Source organism: Scyliorhinus torazame, chromosome 26 (assembly GCF_047496885.1).
Source record: "Scyliorhinus torazame isolate Kashiwa2021f chromosome 26, sScyTor2.1, whole genome shotgun sequence".
In the NCBI taxonomy this organism is placed as follows: domain Eukaryota; kingdom Metazoa; phylum Chordata; class Chondrichthyes; order Carcharhiniformes; family Scyliorhinidae; genus Scyliorhinus; species Scyliorhinus torazame.
Genome location: NC_092732.1, coordinates 36,700,482 through 36,715,917, shown reverse-complemented (window position 1 = coordinate 36,715,917; position 15,436 = coordinate 36,700,482). Strand labels below are relative to the sequence as shown.

The 15,436-nt window shown below is 58.1% G+C and overlaps 1 protein-coding gene across 1 annotated transcript in view; it reads left to right on the top strand.

Annotated features, from left to right (window-relative positions):
- Positions 1-15,436, top strand: part of LOC140402878 (uncharacterized) — a 120,994-nt gene that overhangs the window by 23,726 nt on the left and 81,832 nt on the right. Inside the window, exons 2-7 of the mRNA XM_072490504.1 lie at positions 1,211-1,284; positions 4,717-4,738; positions 7,054-7,093; positions 7,309-7,399; positions 14,170-14,247; positions 14,827-14,901. Of these exons, the coding sequence (XP_072346605.1) occupies positions 1,211-1,284; positions 4,717-4,738; positions 7,054-7,093; positions 7,309-7,399; positions 14,170-14,247; positions 14,827-14,901 (380 nt within the window). The remainder of the gene's footprint in view (positions 1-1,210; positions 1,285-4,716; positions 4,739-7,053; positions 7,094-7,308; positions 7,400-14,169; positions 14,248-14,826; positions 14,902-15,436) is intronic.

The window sequence follows — 15,436 nt, the reverse complement described above, 5'->3', positions numbered from 1 at the left end:
GGGTGCAGGGGAGGTTCACCAGGATGTTGCCGGGTCTGGAGGGTGTTAGCTATGCGGAGAGGCTGAATAGACTCGGACTGTTTTCATTAGAGAGACGGAGGTTGAGGGGCGACCTGATCGAGGTCGACAAGGTTATGAGGGGCATGGATAAAGTGGACGGGCAGGCACTCTTTCCCAGGGTGGAGGGGTCAGTCACCAGGGGACATAGGTTTAAGGTCCGTGGGGCAAAGTTTAGAGGGGATGTGCGAGGCAGGTTTTTACACAGAGGGTGGTGAGTGTCTGGAACGCGTTGCCAGGGGAGGCTGTGGAAACAGATACATTAACGGCGTTCAAAAGGCATCTTGACAAACACATGGACAGGACGGGTATAGAGGGACACGGCACGAGGAAGGGCTGAGGGTTTGGGCCAAGGTTGGTATCATGACTGGTACAGGCTTGGAGGGCCGAAGGGCCTGTTCCTGTGCTGGATTGTTCTTTGTTCTTTGCTCAAGCTCCAGTTTCCAAAGACACGCAAATCTGTCGGCCTATTTATCTACCTGTGCGGAGTCTGCACAGTCTACACGGTAGCACGGTGGTTAGCACGATTGCTTCGCAGCTCCAGGGTCCCGGGTTCGATTCCCGGCTTGGGTCACTGTCTGTGCGGAGTCTGCACGTCCTCCCCCCGTGTCTGCGTGGGTTTCCTCCGGGTGCCCCGGTTTCCTCCCACAGTCCAAAGATGTGCGGGTTAGGTGGATTGGCCGTGATCAATTGCCCGTTAGTGTCCAAAAAAGGTTAAGTGGGGGTTACTGGGTTACGGGGATACGCGGGCTTGAGTGGGGTGCTCTTTGTAAGGACCGGTGCACACTCGATGGGCCGATTGGCCTCTGTCTGCACGGTAAATTCTGCGATTTAACTGTCATGCCACGCATCACAACCTTGGCCATCTTCCCTCATCAATTCCGTCAAGTGACCTTCCCGGGAACCTCTCCTGTGGCCCGTGCCCCGCAAGGATTCATGGCCGTGCTCTCAGGCCGTGAGACGGGACACGAATCCCAGGGCACCTGGGGCGCCAGCCACTGCCCCACAAATATTCCACCCACCCCTCCCTCAAATAAAGAGCTGGCAACCTGCGATGTGTAAAGTTGCGGGGACGGCCGCCGGATTGGGGTGAAGGGCGCGGGAGAACGTCTGGAGAAACCTGTTGTTTATTTTCAACCCCCTCTCTTCACAGCCCGTTACCCGAAAGGATGTTTCGTCAATTTCTACACCAAAACGGAACCATCGAAGATTATGGCGGGACATGTGGTGAGTTTTCACGCAGGTTTCACGCAAATCTTTGCCCCGGCCCCCAAAAAAACAAAACCCCTGTTGACAAATTCGCCACACGCTCTTGCGTCTGTCAGTCTTCACCTTAACTCAACAGAGGGGCGAGGCTGGCTTTGTCAACACAGAGCGTTGTTCAAGACTGAAATGGGGTTTCCACATGGAATGGTTCAGTGCGAGGCAACCGCACATTCTTCTGGAGTCTTCCAGAATAGCCGGGAACCGGCTAAAATACAGGGCTGCAGGGAGAAGGGGTGGGTAGTGGGATTAGCTTTGGGATTGATACAGGGCTTTGGGGAGAGAGTGTGGCAGTGGGATTAGTTTGGGGATTGATACAGGGCTATGGGGAGAGAGCGGGGTAATGGGATTAGTTTGGGATTGATACAGGGCTATGGGGAGAGAACAGGGCAGTGGGATTAGTTTGGGGATTGATACAGGGCTATGGGGAGAGAACAGGGCAGTGGGATTAGTTTGGGGATTGATACAGGGCTATGAGGAGAGAGCGGGGCAGTGGGATTAGTTTGGGATTGATACAGGGCTATGGGGAGAGAGCGGGGCAGTGGGATTAGTTTGGGATTGATACAGGGCTTTGGGGAGAGAGCTGGGCAGTGGGATTAGTTTGGGGATTGATACAGGGCTATGGGGAGGGAGCGGGGCAGTGGGATTAGTTTGGGATTGATACGGGGCTAGGGCGAGAGAGTGGGACAGTGAGATTAGTTTGGGGATTGATACAGGGCTATGGGGAGAGAGTGGGGCAGTGGGATTAGTTTGGGATTGATACAGGGCTATGGGGAGAGAGTGGGGCAGTGGGATTAGTTTGGGGATTGATACAGGGTTATGGGGAGAGAGCGGCGCAGTGGGATTAGTTTGGGATTGATACAGGGCTATGGGGAGAGAGTGGGGCAGTGGGATTAGTTTGGGATTGATACAGGGCTATGGGGAGAGAGCGGGATAGTGAGATTAGTTTGGTGATTGATACAGGGTTACGGGGAGAGAGTGGGGCAGTGGGATTAGTTTGGGGATCGATACAGGGCTATGGGGAGAGAGTGGGGCAGTGTGATTAGTTTGGGGATTGATACGGGGCTAGGGCGAGAGAGTGAGGCAGTGAGATTAGTTTGGGATTGGTACAGGGCTATGGGGAGGGAGCGGGGCAGTGGGATTAGTTTGGGGATTGATACAGGGCTATGGGGAGAGAGCGGGGCAGTGGGATTAGTTTGGGGACTGATACAGGGCAATGGGGAGAGATGGGGCAGTGAGATGAGTTTGGGATTGATACAGGGCTATGGGGAGAGAGCGGGACAGTGAGATTAGTTTGGGATTGATACAGGGCTATGGGGAGAGAGTGAGGCAGTGGGATTAGTTTGAGGATTGATACAGGGCTATGGGGAGAGAGCAGGACAGTGGATTAGTTTGGGGATTGATACAGGGCTATGGGGAGAGAGTGGGACAGTGAGATTAGTTTGAGGATTGATACAGTGCTATGGGGAGAGAGCGGGGCAGTGAGATTAGTTTGGGGATTGATACAGGGCTATGGGGAGGGAGCGGGACAGTGGGATTAGTTTGGGATTGATACAGGGCTATGGGGAGAGAGCGGGGCAGTGGGATTAGTTTGGGGATTGATACAGGGCAATGGGGAGAGAGCGGGGCTGTGGGGTTAGTTTGGGGATAGATACAGGGCTATGGGGAGAGAGTGGGGCGGTGGAATTAGTTTGGGATTGATACAGGGCTATGGGGAGAGAGCTGGGCAGTGGGATTAGTTTGGGGATTGATACAGGGCTACGGCGAGAGAGTGAGGCAGTGGGATTAGTTTGGGGATTGATACAGGGCTATGAGGAGAGAGCGGGGCAGTGGGATTAGTTTGGGATTGATACAGGGCTATGGGGAGAGAGCGGGGCAGTGGGATTAGTTTGGGATTGATACAGGGCTTTGGGGAGAGAGCTGGGCAGTGGGATTAGTTTGGGGATTGATACAGCGCTATGGGGAGGGAGCGGGGCAGTGGGATTAGTTTGGGATTGATACGGGGCTAGGGCGAGAGAGTGGGACAGTGAGATTAGTTTGGGGATTGATACAGGGCTATGGGGAGAGAGTGGGGCAGTGGGATTAGTTTGGGATTGATACAGGGAAATGGGGAGAGAGTGGGGCAGTGGGATTAGTTTGGGGATTGATACAGGGTTATGGGGAGAGAGCGGGGCAGTGGGATTAGTTTGGGATTGATACAGGGCTATGGGGAGAGAGTGGGGCAGTGGGATTAGTTTGGGATTGATACAGGGCTATGGGGAGAGAGCGGGATAGTGAGATTAGTTTGGTGATTGATACAGGGTTACGGGGAGAGAGTGGGGCAGTGGGATTAGTTTGGGGATCGATACAGGGCTATGGGGAGAGAGTGGGGCAGTGTGATTAGTTTGGGGATTGATATGGGGCTAGGGCGAGAGAGTGAGGCAGTGAGATTAGTTTGGGATTGGTACAGGGCTATGGGGAGGGAGCGGGGCAGTGGGATTAGTTTGGGATTGATACAGGGCTATGGGGAGAGAGTGGGGCAGTGGGATTAGTTTGGGATTGATACAGGGCTATGGGGAGAGAGTGAGGCAGTGGGATTAGTTTGGGGATTGATACAGGGCTATGGGGAGAGAGCGGGGCAGTGGGATTAGTTTGGGGACTGATACAGGGCAATGGGGAGAGAGGGGGCAGTGAGATGAGTTTGGGATTGATACAGGGCTATGGGGAGAGAGCGGGACAGTGAGATTAGTTTGGGATTGATACAGGGCTATGGGGAGAGAGTGAGGCAGTGGGATTAGTTTGTGGATTGATACAGGGCTATGGGGAGAGAGCAGGACAGTGGGATTAGTTTGGGGATTGATTCAGGGCTATGGGGAGAGAGTGGGACAGTGAGATTAGTTTGAGGATTGATACAGGGCTATGGGGAGAGAGCGGGGCAGTGAGATTAGTTTGGGATTGATACAGGGCTATGGGGAGAGAGCGGGGCAGTGGGATTAGTTTGGGGATTGATACAGGGCTATGGGGAGAGAGCGGGGCAGTGGGATTAGTTTGGGGATTGATACAGGGCTATGGGGAGTTCGGGGCAGTGGGATTAGTTTGGGGATTGATACAGGACTATGCGGAGAGAGCGGGGCAGTGGGATTAGTTTGGGGATTGATACAGGGCTATGGGGAGAGAGCGGGACAGTGGGATTAGTTTGGGATTGAAACAGGGCTATGGGGAGAGAGCGGGACAGTGGGGTTAGTTTGGGATTGATACAGGGCTATGGGGAGAGCGGGGCAGTGGGATTAGTTTGGGGATTGATACAGGGCTCTGGGGAGAGAGCGGGTCAGTGGGATTAGTTTGGGGAATGATTCGGGGATCTGGGGAGAGGTGCGTTGTCCTTTACTGATTTCTGTGATCACTTTTTTTTTACAGTTGGCAGAATGTCGCCAAACAGGTGAGTATTGACACGAATTAAATTTCATTCAAAACTTTTCGTTAATCCGTATCTAACCCCGTGCTGTACCTGTCCTGGGAGTGTTTGATGGGACAGTGTAGAGGGAGCTTTACTCTGTATCTAACCCCGTGCTGTCCCTGTCCTGGGTGTTTGATGGGGACAGTGTAGAGGGAGCTTTACTCTGTATCTAACCCCGTGCTGTACCTGTCCTGAGTGTGTTTGATGGGGACAGTGTAGAGGGAGCTTTACTCTGTGTCTAACCCCGTGCTGTACCTGTCCTGAGAGTGTTTGATGGGGACAGTGTAGAGGGAGCTTTACTCTGTATCTAACCCCGTGCTGTACCTGTCCTGGGAGTGTTTGATGGGGACAGTGAAGAGGGAGCTTTACTCTGTATCGAACCCCGTGCTCTACCTGTCCTGGGAGTGTTTGATGGGGACAGTGTAGAGGGAGCTTTACTCTGTATCTAACCCCGTGCTGTACCTGTCCTGGGAGTGTTTGATGTGGACAGTGTAGAGGGAGCTTTACTCTGTATCTAACCCCGTGCTGTACCTGTGCTGGGAGTGTTTGATGGGGACAGTGTAGAGGGAGCTTTACTCTGTATCTAACCCCGTGCTGTACCTGTCCTGGGAGTGTTTGATGGGGACAGTGTAGAGGGAGCTTTACTCTGTATCTAACCCTGTGCTGTACCTGTCCTGGGAGTGTTTGATGGGGACAGTGTAGAGGGAGCTTTACTCTGTATCTAACCCCATGCTGTACCTGTACTGGGGGTGTTTGATGGGGACAGTGTAGAGGGAGCTTTACTCTGTATCTAACCCTGTGCTGTACCTGTCCTGGGAGTGTTTGATGGGGACAGTGTAGAGGGAGCTTTACTCTGTATCTAACCCCATGCTGTACCTGTCCTGGGAGTGTTTGATGGGGACAGTGTAGAGGGAGCTTTACTCTGTATCTAACTCCGTGCTGTACCTGTCCTGGGAGTGTTTGATGGGGACAGTGTAGAGGGAGCTTTACTCTGTATCTAACCCCGTGCTGTACCTGTCCTGGGTGTGTTTGATGGGGACAGTGTCGAGGGAGCTTTACTCTGTATCTAACCCCGTGCTGTACCTGTCCTGGGAGTGTTTGATGGGGACAGTGTAGAGGGAGCATCACTCTGTATCTAACCCAGTGCTGTACCTGTCCTGGGAGTGTTTGATGGGGACAGTGTAGAGGGAGCTTTACTCTGTATCTAACCCCATGCTGTACCTGTCCTGGGAGTGTTTGATGGGGACAGTGTAGAGGGAGCTTTACTCTGTATCTAACCCCGTGCTGTACCTGTGCTGGGAGTGTTTGATGGGGACAGTGCAGAGGGAGCTTTACTCTGTATCTAACCCCGTGCTGTACCTGTCCTGGGAGTGTTTGATGGGGACAGTGTAGAGGGAGGTTTACTCTGTATCTAACCCCGTGCTGTACCTGTCCTGGGAGTGTTTGATGGGGACAGTGTAGAGGGAGCTTTACTCTGTATCTAACCCCGTGCTGTACCTGCCCTGGGAGTGTTTGATGGGGACAGTGTAGAGGGAGATTTACTCTGTATCTAACCCTGTGCTGTACCTGTCCTGGGAGTGTTTGATGGCGACAGTGTAGAGGGAGCTTTACTCTGTATCTAACCCTGTGCTGTACCTGTTCTGGGAGTGTTTGATGGGGACAGTGTAGAGGGAACTTTACTCTGTATCTAACCCTGTGCTGTACCTGTCCTGGGAGTGTTTGATGGGGACAGTGTAGAGGGAGCTTTACCCTGTATCTAACCCCGTGCTGTACCTGTCCTGGGAGTGTTTGATGGGGACAGTGCAGAGGGAGCTTTACTCTGTATCTAACCCCGTGCTGTACCTGTCCTGGGAGTGTTTGATGGGGACAGTGTAGAGTGAGCTTTACTCTGTATCTAACCCCGTGCTGTACCTGTGCTGGGAGTGTTTGATGGGGACAGTGTATAGGGAGCTTTACTCTGTATCTAACCCCGTGCTGTACCTGTCCTGGGAGTGTTTGATGGGGACAGTGTAGAGGGAGCTTTACTCTGTATCTAACCCCGTGCTGTACCAGTCCTGGGAGTGTTTGATGGGGACAGTGTAGAGGGAGCTTTACTCTGTATCTAACCCCGTGCTGTACCTGTCCTGGGAGTGTTTGATGGGGACAGTGTAGATGATGAATCTAATTGACTCACTCCAGTATGAATTGATCTTGCACCTCCCTTTCTCTCACACACAGAGTATCCTTTTCCTGGACTCTGATGACATTATTGGAAGCAATTCTGCCGATTCATTGACACGTCTCTATCTCTCTTGCAGATTTCAGGAAACCTGACGCATTTGAGGATCTGCTCAGAAGGTAAACTATCAATCGCGCCATTTTAGGTGAATTAGCCAAGGTCGGGACTGTACAGTCCAGGATTTTCGCTGAGCCCGGTCAGATTTCCGCACATCCCGCACGGTGCTGTCGAAATGCATGGCTATTTCTTAAACTGAGATTGACGCCCGCTGGTGTTTAGCTAACCTGGTACGATCGGCCTCTGACGCTCTGCTCTGATTTCCTCCCTCTCCCAGAATCGTCCGCCAGCACAATAACTTGATGGACATGTTTGCAAACAACTCTTCTTCCAACCGGGGGAGTGCCAGGCCGACCATGCTGCCACAGGTACCGCGCTCATACCGCTCCCAGCTGGACGCGCCGTCGCTCAGCGGGCACGGGGGGTGTCCGAGTGAGGACTGCTAACCTCCGGGACGGCCATTTTGACAAGCTGGTTGACCGTAAAGGCCTGTTGGGGGAAGGAGGGGGCGGGGTCTAGCAACAGGGCAAGGGCAGGGTCAGTACTGAGGGAGTGCCGCACTGTCAGAGGGTCAGTACTGAGGGAGCGCCGCACTGTGGGAGGGTCAGTACTGAGGGAGCGCCGCACTGTGAGAGGGTCAGTACTGATGGAGCGCCGCACTGTGGGAGGGTCAGTACTGAGGGAGCGCCGCACTGTGGGAGGGTCAGTACAGAGGGAGTGCCGCACTGTGGGGGGGTCAGTACTGAGGGAGCGCCGCACTGTGGGAGGGTCAGTACAGAGGGAGTGCCGCACTGTCCGAGGGTCAGTACTGATGGAGCGCCGCACTGTGGGAGGGTCAGTACTGAGGGAGCGCCGAACTGTGGGAGGGTCAGTACTGAGGGAGCGCCGCACTGTGGGAGGGTCAGTACTGAGGGAGCGCCGCACTGTGGGAGGGTCAGTACTGAGGGAGCGCCGCACTGTGGGAGGGTCAGTACTGAGGGAGCCGCACTGTCAGAGGGTCAGTACTGAGGGAGTGCCGCACTGTCAGAGGGTCAGTACTGAGGGAGTGCTGCACTGTGGGAGGGTCAGTGCTGAGGGAGCGCCGCACTGTGGGAGGGTCAGTGCTGAGGGAGCGCCGCACTGTGGGAGGGTCAGTACTGAGGGAGCTCCACACTGCCAGAGGGTCAGTACTGAGGGAGCGCCGCCCTGTGGGGGGGTCAGTACTGAGGGAGCGCCGCACTGTGGGGGGGTCAGTACTGAGGGAGCGCCGCACTGTGGGAGGGTCAGTACTGAGGGAGCGCCGCGCTGTGGGAGGGTCAGTGCTGAGGGAGCGCCGCACTGTGGGAGGGTCAGTACTGAGGGAGCGCCGCACTGTCAGAGGGTCAGTGCTGAGGGAGCGCCGCACTGTGGGGGGGTCAGTACTGAGGGAGTGCCGCACTGTGGGAGGGTCAGTACTGAGGGAGCGCCGCACTGTGGGGGGGTCAGTACTGAGGGAGCGCCGCACTGTCAGAGGGTCAGTACTGAGGGAGCGCCGCACTGTGGGAGGGTCAGTACTGAGGGAGTGCCGCACTGTCAGAGGGTCAGTGCTGAGGGAGTGCCGCACTGTCAGAGGGTCATTGCTGAGGGAAGGCCACACTGTCAGAGGGTCAGTGCTGAGGGAGTGCCGCACTGTCAGAGGGTCAGTGCTGAGGGAGTGCCGCACTGTCAGAGGGTCAGTGCTGAGGGAGTGCCGCACTGTCAGAGGGTCAGTACTGAGGGAGCGCCGCACTGTGGGGGGGTCAGTACTGAGGGAGCGCCGCACTGTCAGAGGGTCAGTACTGAGGGAGTGCCGCACTGTCAGAGGGTCAGTGCTGAGGGAAGGCCACACTGTCAGAGAGTCAGTTATGAGGGAGTGCCGCACTGCGGGAGGGTCAGTACTGAGGGAGTGCCGCATTGTCAGAGGGTCAGTACTGAGGTAGTGCCGCACTGTGGGAGGGTCAGTACTGAGGTAGTGCCGCACTGTGGAGGGTCAGTACTGAGGGAGTGCCGCACTGTCAGAGGGTCAGTGCTGAGGGAAGGCCACACTGTCGGAGGGTCAGGGCTGAGGGAGCGCCGCACTGTCAGAGGATCAGTACTGAGGGAGCGCCGCACTGTGGGAGGGTCAGTACTGAGGGAGCGCCGCACTGTGGGAGGGTCAGTACTGAGGGAGCGCCGCACTGTGGGAGGGTCAGTACTGAGGGAGCGCCACACTGTCAGTGGGTCAGTACTGAGGGAGCGCCGCACTGTGGGAGGGTCAGTACTGAGGGAGCGCCGCACTGTGGGAGGGTCAGTACTGAGGGAGTGCCGCACTGTCAGAGGGTCAGTACTGAGGGAGTGCCGCACTGTGGGAGGGTCAGTACTGAGGGACGCCACACTGTGGGAGGGTCAGTACTGAGGGAGCGCCGCACTACGGGAGGGTCAGTCCTGATGGAGCGCCGCACTGTGGGAGGGTCAGTACTGAGGGAGCACTGCACAGTGGGAGGGTCAGTACTGAGGGAGCGCCGCACTGTCGCACGGTCAGTACTGAGGGAGTGCCGCACTGTGGGAGGGTCAGTACTGAGGGAGCGCCGCACTGCGGGAGGGTCAGTACTGAGGGAGTGCCGCACTGTCAGAGGGTCAGTACTGAGGTAGTGCCGCACTGTGGGAGGTCAGTACTGAGGGAGTGCCGCACTGTCAGAGGGTCAGTACTGAGGGAGCGCCGCACTGTCAGAGGGTCAGTGATGAGGGAGTGCCGCACTGTGGGAGGGTAAGTACTGAGGGAGTGCCGCTCTGTCAGAGGGTCAGTGCTGAGGGAGTGCCGCACTGTGGGAGGGTCAGTACTGAGGGAGCTCCGCACTGTCAGTGGGTCAGTACTGAGGGAGCGCCGCACTGTCAGAGGGTCAGTGCTGAGGGAAGGCCACACTGTCGGAGGGTCAGGGCTGAGGGAGCGCCGCACTGTCAGAGGGTCAGTATGAGGGAGTGCCGCACTGTCAGAGGGTCAGTACTGAGGGAGTGCCGCACTGTCAGAGGGTCAGTATGAGGGAGTGCCGCACTGTCAGAGGGTCAGTACTGAGGGAGCGTCGCACTGTGGGAGGGTCAGTACTGAGGGAGCACCGCACTGTCAGAGGGTCAGTACTGAGGGAGCGCCGCACTGTCAGAGGGTCAGTATGAGGGAGTGCCGCACTGTCAGAGGGTCAGTACTGAGGGAGCGCCGCACTGTGGGAAGGTCAGTACTGAGGGAGCGCCGCACTGTCAGAGGGTCAGTACTGAGGGAGCTCCGCACTGTCAGAGGGTCAGTACTGAGTGAGTGCCGCACTGTGGGAGGGTCAGTACTGAGGGAGCGCCGCACTGTGGGAGGGTCAGTACTGAGGGAGTGCCGCACTATCAGAGGGTCAGTACTGAGGGAACGCCGCACTGTCTGAGGGTCAGTACTGAGGGAGCGCCGCACTGTCAGAGGGTCAGTACTGAGGGAGTGCCGCACTGTCAGAGGGTCAGTACTGAGGGAGTGCCGCACTGTCAGAGGGTCAGTACTGAGGGAATGCCGCACTGTCAGAGGGTCAGTACTGAGGGAGCGCCGCACTGTCAGAGGGTCAGTACTGAGGGAGTGCCGCACTGTCAGTGGGTCAGTACTGAGGGAACGCCGCACTGTCGGACGGTCAGTACTGAGGGAACGCCGCACTGTGGGAGGGTCAGTACTGAGGGAGCTCCGCACTATCAGAGGGTCAGTACTGAGGGAGAGCCGCACTGTCAGAGGGTCAGTACTGAGGGAGCGCCGCACGGTGGGAGGGTCAGTACTGAGGGAGCGCCGCACTGTCAGAGGGTCAGTACTGAGGGAGCTCCGCACTGTGGGAGGGTCAGTACTGAGGGAACGCCGCACTATCAGAGGGTCAGTACTGAGGGAGCACTGCACTGTCAGAGGGTCAGTACTGAGGGAGCTCCGCACTGTGGGAGGGTCAGTACTGAGGGAACGCCGCACTGTGGGAGGGTCAGTACTGAGGGAGCGCCGCACTATCAGAGGGTCAGTACTGAGGGAGCGCTGCACTGTCAGAGGGTCAGTACTGAGGGAGCGCCGCACTGTCAGAGGGTCAGTACTGAGGGAGCTCCGCACTGTGGGAGGGTCAGTACTGAGGGAACGCCGCACTGTCAGAGGGTCAGGACTGAGGGAGCGCCGCACTGTCGGAGGGTCAGGGCTGAGGGAGCGCCGCACTGTCAGAGGGTCAGTACTGAGGGAGTGCCGCACTGTCAGAGGGTCAGTACTGAGGGAGCGCCGCACTGTCGGAGGGTCAGGGCTGAGGGAGCGCCGCACTGTCAGAGGGTCAGTTATGAGGGAGTGCCGCACTGTCAGAGGGTCAGTACTGAGGGAGAGGCGCACTGTGGGAGGGTCAGTACTGAGGGAGCGCCACACTGTCAGTGGGTCAGTACTGAGGGAGCGCCGCACTGTGGGAGGGTCAGTACTGAGGGAGTGCCGCACTGTCAGAGGGTCAGTACTGAGGGAGTGCCGCACTGTGGGAGGGTCAGTACTGAGGGAGAGCCGCACTGTCGGAGGGTCAGTACTGAGGGAGCGCCGCACTGTCAGAGGGTCAGTACTGAGGGAGCGCCGCACTGTCAGAGGGTCAGGAATGAGGGAGCGCTGCACTGTGGGAGGGTCAGTACTGAGGGAGTGCCGCACTGTGGGAGGGTCAGTACTGAAGGAGTGGCGCAGTGTGGGAGGGTCAGTACTGAGGGAGCGCCGCACTGTGGGAGGGTCAGTACTGAGGGAGCGCTGCACTGTGGGAGGGTCAGTACTGAGGGAGTGCCGCACTGTCAGAGGGTCAGTATTGGGAGCTCTGCACTGTTTGAGGGTCAGTACTGAGGGAGTGCCGCACTGTCAGAGCGTCATTACTGAGGGAGCGCCGCACTGTGGGAGGGTCAGTACTCAGGGAGCGCCGCACTGTCAGAGGGTCAGTACTGAGGGAGCGCCGCACTGTCAGAGGGTCAGTACTGAGGGAGTGCCGCACTGTCAGAGGGTCAGTACTGAGGGAGCGCCGCACTGTGGGAGGGTCAGCACTGAGGGAGCGCCGCACTGTGGGAGGGTCAGTACTGAGGGAGCGCCGCACTGTCAGAGGGTCAGTACTGAGGGAGCGCCGCACTGTCAGAGGGTCAGTACTGAGGGAGCGCCGTACTGTGGGAGGGTCAGTACTGAGGGAGTGCCGCACTGTGGGAGGGTCAGTACTGAGGGAGCGCCGCACTGTGGGAGGGTCAGTACTGAGGGAGCGCCGCACTGTGGGAGGGTCAGTACTGAGGGAGCGCCGCACTGTGGGAGGGTCAGTACTGAGGGAGCGCCGCACTGTCAGAGGGTCAGTACTGAGGGAGCGCCGCACTGTCAGAGGGTCAGTACTGAGGGAGTGCCGCACTGTGGGAGGGTCAGTACTGAGGGAGCGCCGTACTGTGGGAGGGTCAGTACTGAGGGAGCGCCGCACTGTGGGAGGGTCAGTACTGAGGGAGCGCCGCACTGTGGGAGGGTCAGTGTGCTGTCTCACTGTCCCTTGATGATCCCATGGTCTATTCGGGAGCATTATTCCATTGTGGGATCCCGCAGTGCCGTCATTCCTTAATTGGATAACGACCGCGGATTGCGGTAGACGGGGAACGTGGAACTCGGAACGTAAACAGAGCGCCCGCGATCTTACCCGGTGGCGGGACTGGCTGGATCGAGGGGCCGAATGACCTCCTCCCGGTAGTAACTGGCCTCCTTGCACGTCATTCAGCCCCTCGAGCCTGTCCCACCACTCCATGAGATCACGGCCTCGCTCCACACACCTACCTGCCTTCCGCCCAAATCCGTTCAATTTGCAAAAAAATCTATCTCCAATTTAAAATTTCAACTTCGACTGCTGCCTGTGGGAGAAAGTTCCAACCCCCTACCACCCTTTGAGTTAAGATGTTCTTCGCAACATTTCCCCTGAACGTTCTGGCCCTAATTTTTAGACCGCGCGCCCGAGTTTCAGAATCTCCAACCAGGGCAATTAGTTTGGGCGAAATTCTCCGGTATCTGCGCGATGTCCGCCGACTGGCGCCCAAAACGGCGCAAATCAGTCGGGCGTCGCGCCGCCCCAAAGGTGCGGAATGCTCCGCATCTTGACCGGCCGAGCCCTAACCTTGAGGGGCTAGGCCGGCGCCGGACGAATTTCCGCCCCGCCAGCTGGCGCGGAAATGACATCTCCGGGCGGCGGCATGCGCGGGAGCGTCAGCGGCCGCTCCCGGCATTCCCGCGCATGCGCAGTGGAGGGGGTCTCTTCCGCCTCCGCCACGGTGGAGACCGTGGCGGAGGCGGAAGGAAAGGAGTGCCCCCCACGGCACAGGCCCGCCCGCGGATCGGTGGGCCCCGATCGCGGGCCAGGTACACCGTGGGGGCGCACCCCCCCCCCCGGGGCCAGATCGCCCCGCCTCCCCCACCCCCCGCGACCCCGGAGCCCGCCCGCGCCGCCTTGTCCCGCCGGTAAGGTAGGTGGTTGAATCTACGCCGGCGGGACAGGCATTCTAGCAGCGGGACGTCGGCCCGTCCGGGCCGGAGAATCGCGGGGGTGGGGGGTGGGGGGGGGGGGGTGGGGGGGCCGCCAACCGGCGCGGCGCCATTCCGGCCCCCCCCCCCGCGGAATATCCGGTGCCGGAGAATTCGGCAACCGGCGGGGGCGGGATTCACGCCAGCCCCCGGCGATTCTCCGACCCGGCGGGGGACGGGACGGGGGGGGGACGGTCGGAGAATCTCGCCCCTGATCTTTATCTACCTTGTCTTTTCCTGTTAATATCTTCGATCAGATCTGCCCTCAGTCTTCCAAATTCTAGCGAAAACCGGCCTAATTTGTGTAATCTCTCCTCCCAACTCAATCCCTGTCGTCCGGGTCTCATTTCTACGGCGTACTCCGTCCCAAGGCCCAACATATCCTTCCTCAGGTGTGGTGCCCAGAATGGCTCACAATGACTCCGACCGGGGCCTAAGCAGGGTTTTGTAAAGCTGCAGCATAACCCTTGTGTCTTTATACTCGTGACGTAGGGGCTCCCTTAACTGCGAAGTGATCCGAGGCTCCCCGGGGTTCGATGACGCTGAATAAATGCGGAATTGTTCGTACAATTTCTGGGGCTGAACTGACGGCCTTTTTCTTTACTTCTCGTTTTGGCGCAGCCCGTGACGTTGAACCGAGTAACCTGGAGAACGACGGCGTCTGGACGTGGTTCCATCGGAAACAGGACCGAAAGAGCGGTGAGAGCAGGGGGCCAACGTCGCAGTCGATCCCTTGTCAAGCTCCCGCCCCCCCCCCCCCCCCCCGGCCTCTCGGGAACATGGGCCGGAATTATCCGTCCGTGCAGGTTTTCTGCCCCCGCTGGGAGCGCCGGGAAGTCCCATTGTTTCGCGCGGGGGCCACAATCGAAGGCCCACGGCCCGTTCCTCCACAGGGGTCATCGGCAGGTTGAAGACCAATGCTGGATAATTCGGTTTTCCAGTAGATGGCTTCCGTAACGGGATAGAATTAGTCTTGTCGGCGATGTTATAGAAATTGGGACGTCCCAGTTTTTAGATTGGCGGGAGGTACTCCCCCCCTCCCCGCCCCCCCCCCTCCCCGCCCCCCCCCCCCCGGCGGCAGACGCCGCACTGCCAAAAAACACGCGGTTTGAAGGACCAGAACATCTCGCTGGATTCTCCATCGCTTGTACGCGTAACGTCCGCGACTCTCCGAACATCTCTCCGAGTTGGATGGAGGGAAATGGAAGCAGATGGGCTCGTCAAACCTCTCCCGCTTTCATCCTTTCTCTCTCTGACTTTATAAATCTTTTGTCACAGTTCCACACGGCAGAGCCAGCCACTGGGCTACCCACCAGCCAGCAGCAATACGGAGGAACAGGCAGCGACCAAATGGTGAGAGCAAAGAGTGGCAGCGGGAACGAGGGTAATGTGTGGGCAAGAAGCGGGCCAGGGGTGCCCCCAGGTCCTCCCGTGCCAATCAGACCATGACGCCCTTTGAGAATGAGGTGTGAGGAGGGAGTTGTTATCCGTCACGCTATCTCGCTGGTCAGCTGCGCCCTCCGCTAGCCGTGACATGGCGGACAACGCTCCCTCTCCGTCTCGAACGTCTGAGGCAGGGGCGGCCCGTTTACGGCGCCCAATCCGAAAGCACATCGGGCTTGCTCACCAACACGGAACTGAGGGAGCGCCGCACTGTGGGAGGGTCAGTACTGAGGGAGTGCCGCACTGTGGGAGGGTCAGTACTGAGGGAGCGCCGCACTGTGGGAGGGTCAGTACTGAGGGAGTGCCGCACTGTGGGAGGGTCAGTACTGAGGGAGCGCCGCACTGTGGGAGGGTCAGTACTGAGGGAGCGCCGCACTGTGGGAGGGTCAGTACTGAGGGAGTGCCGCACTGTCGGAGGGTCAGTACTGAGGGAGTGCTGCACTGT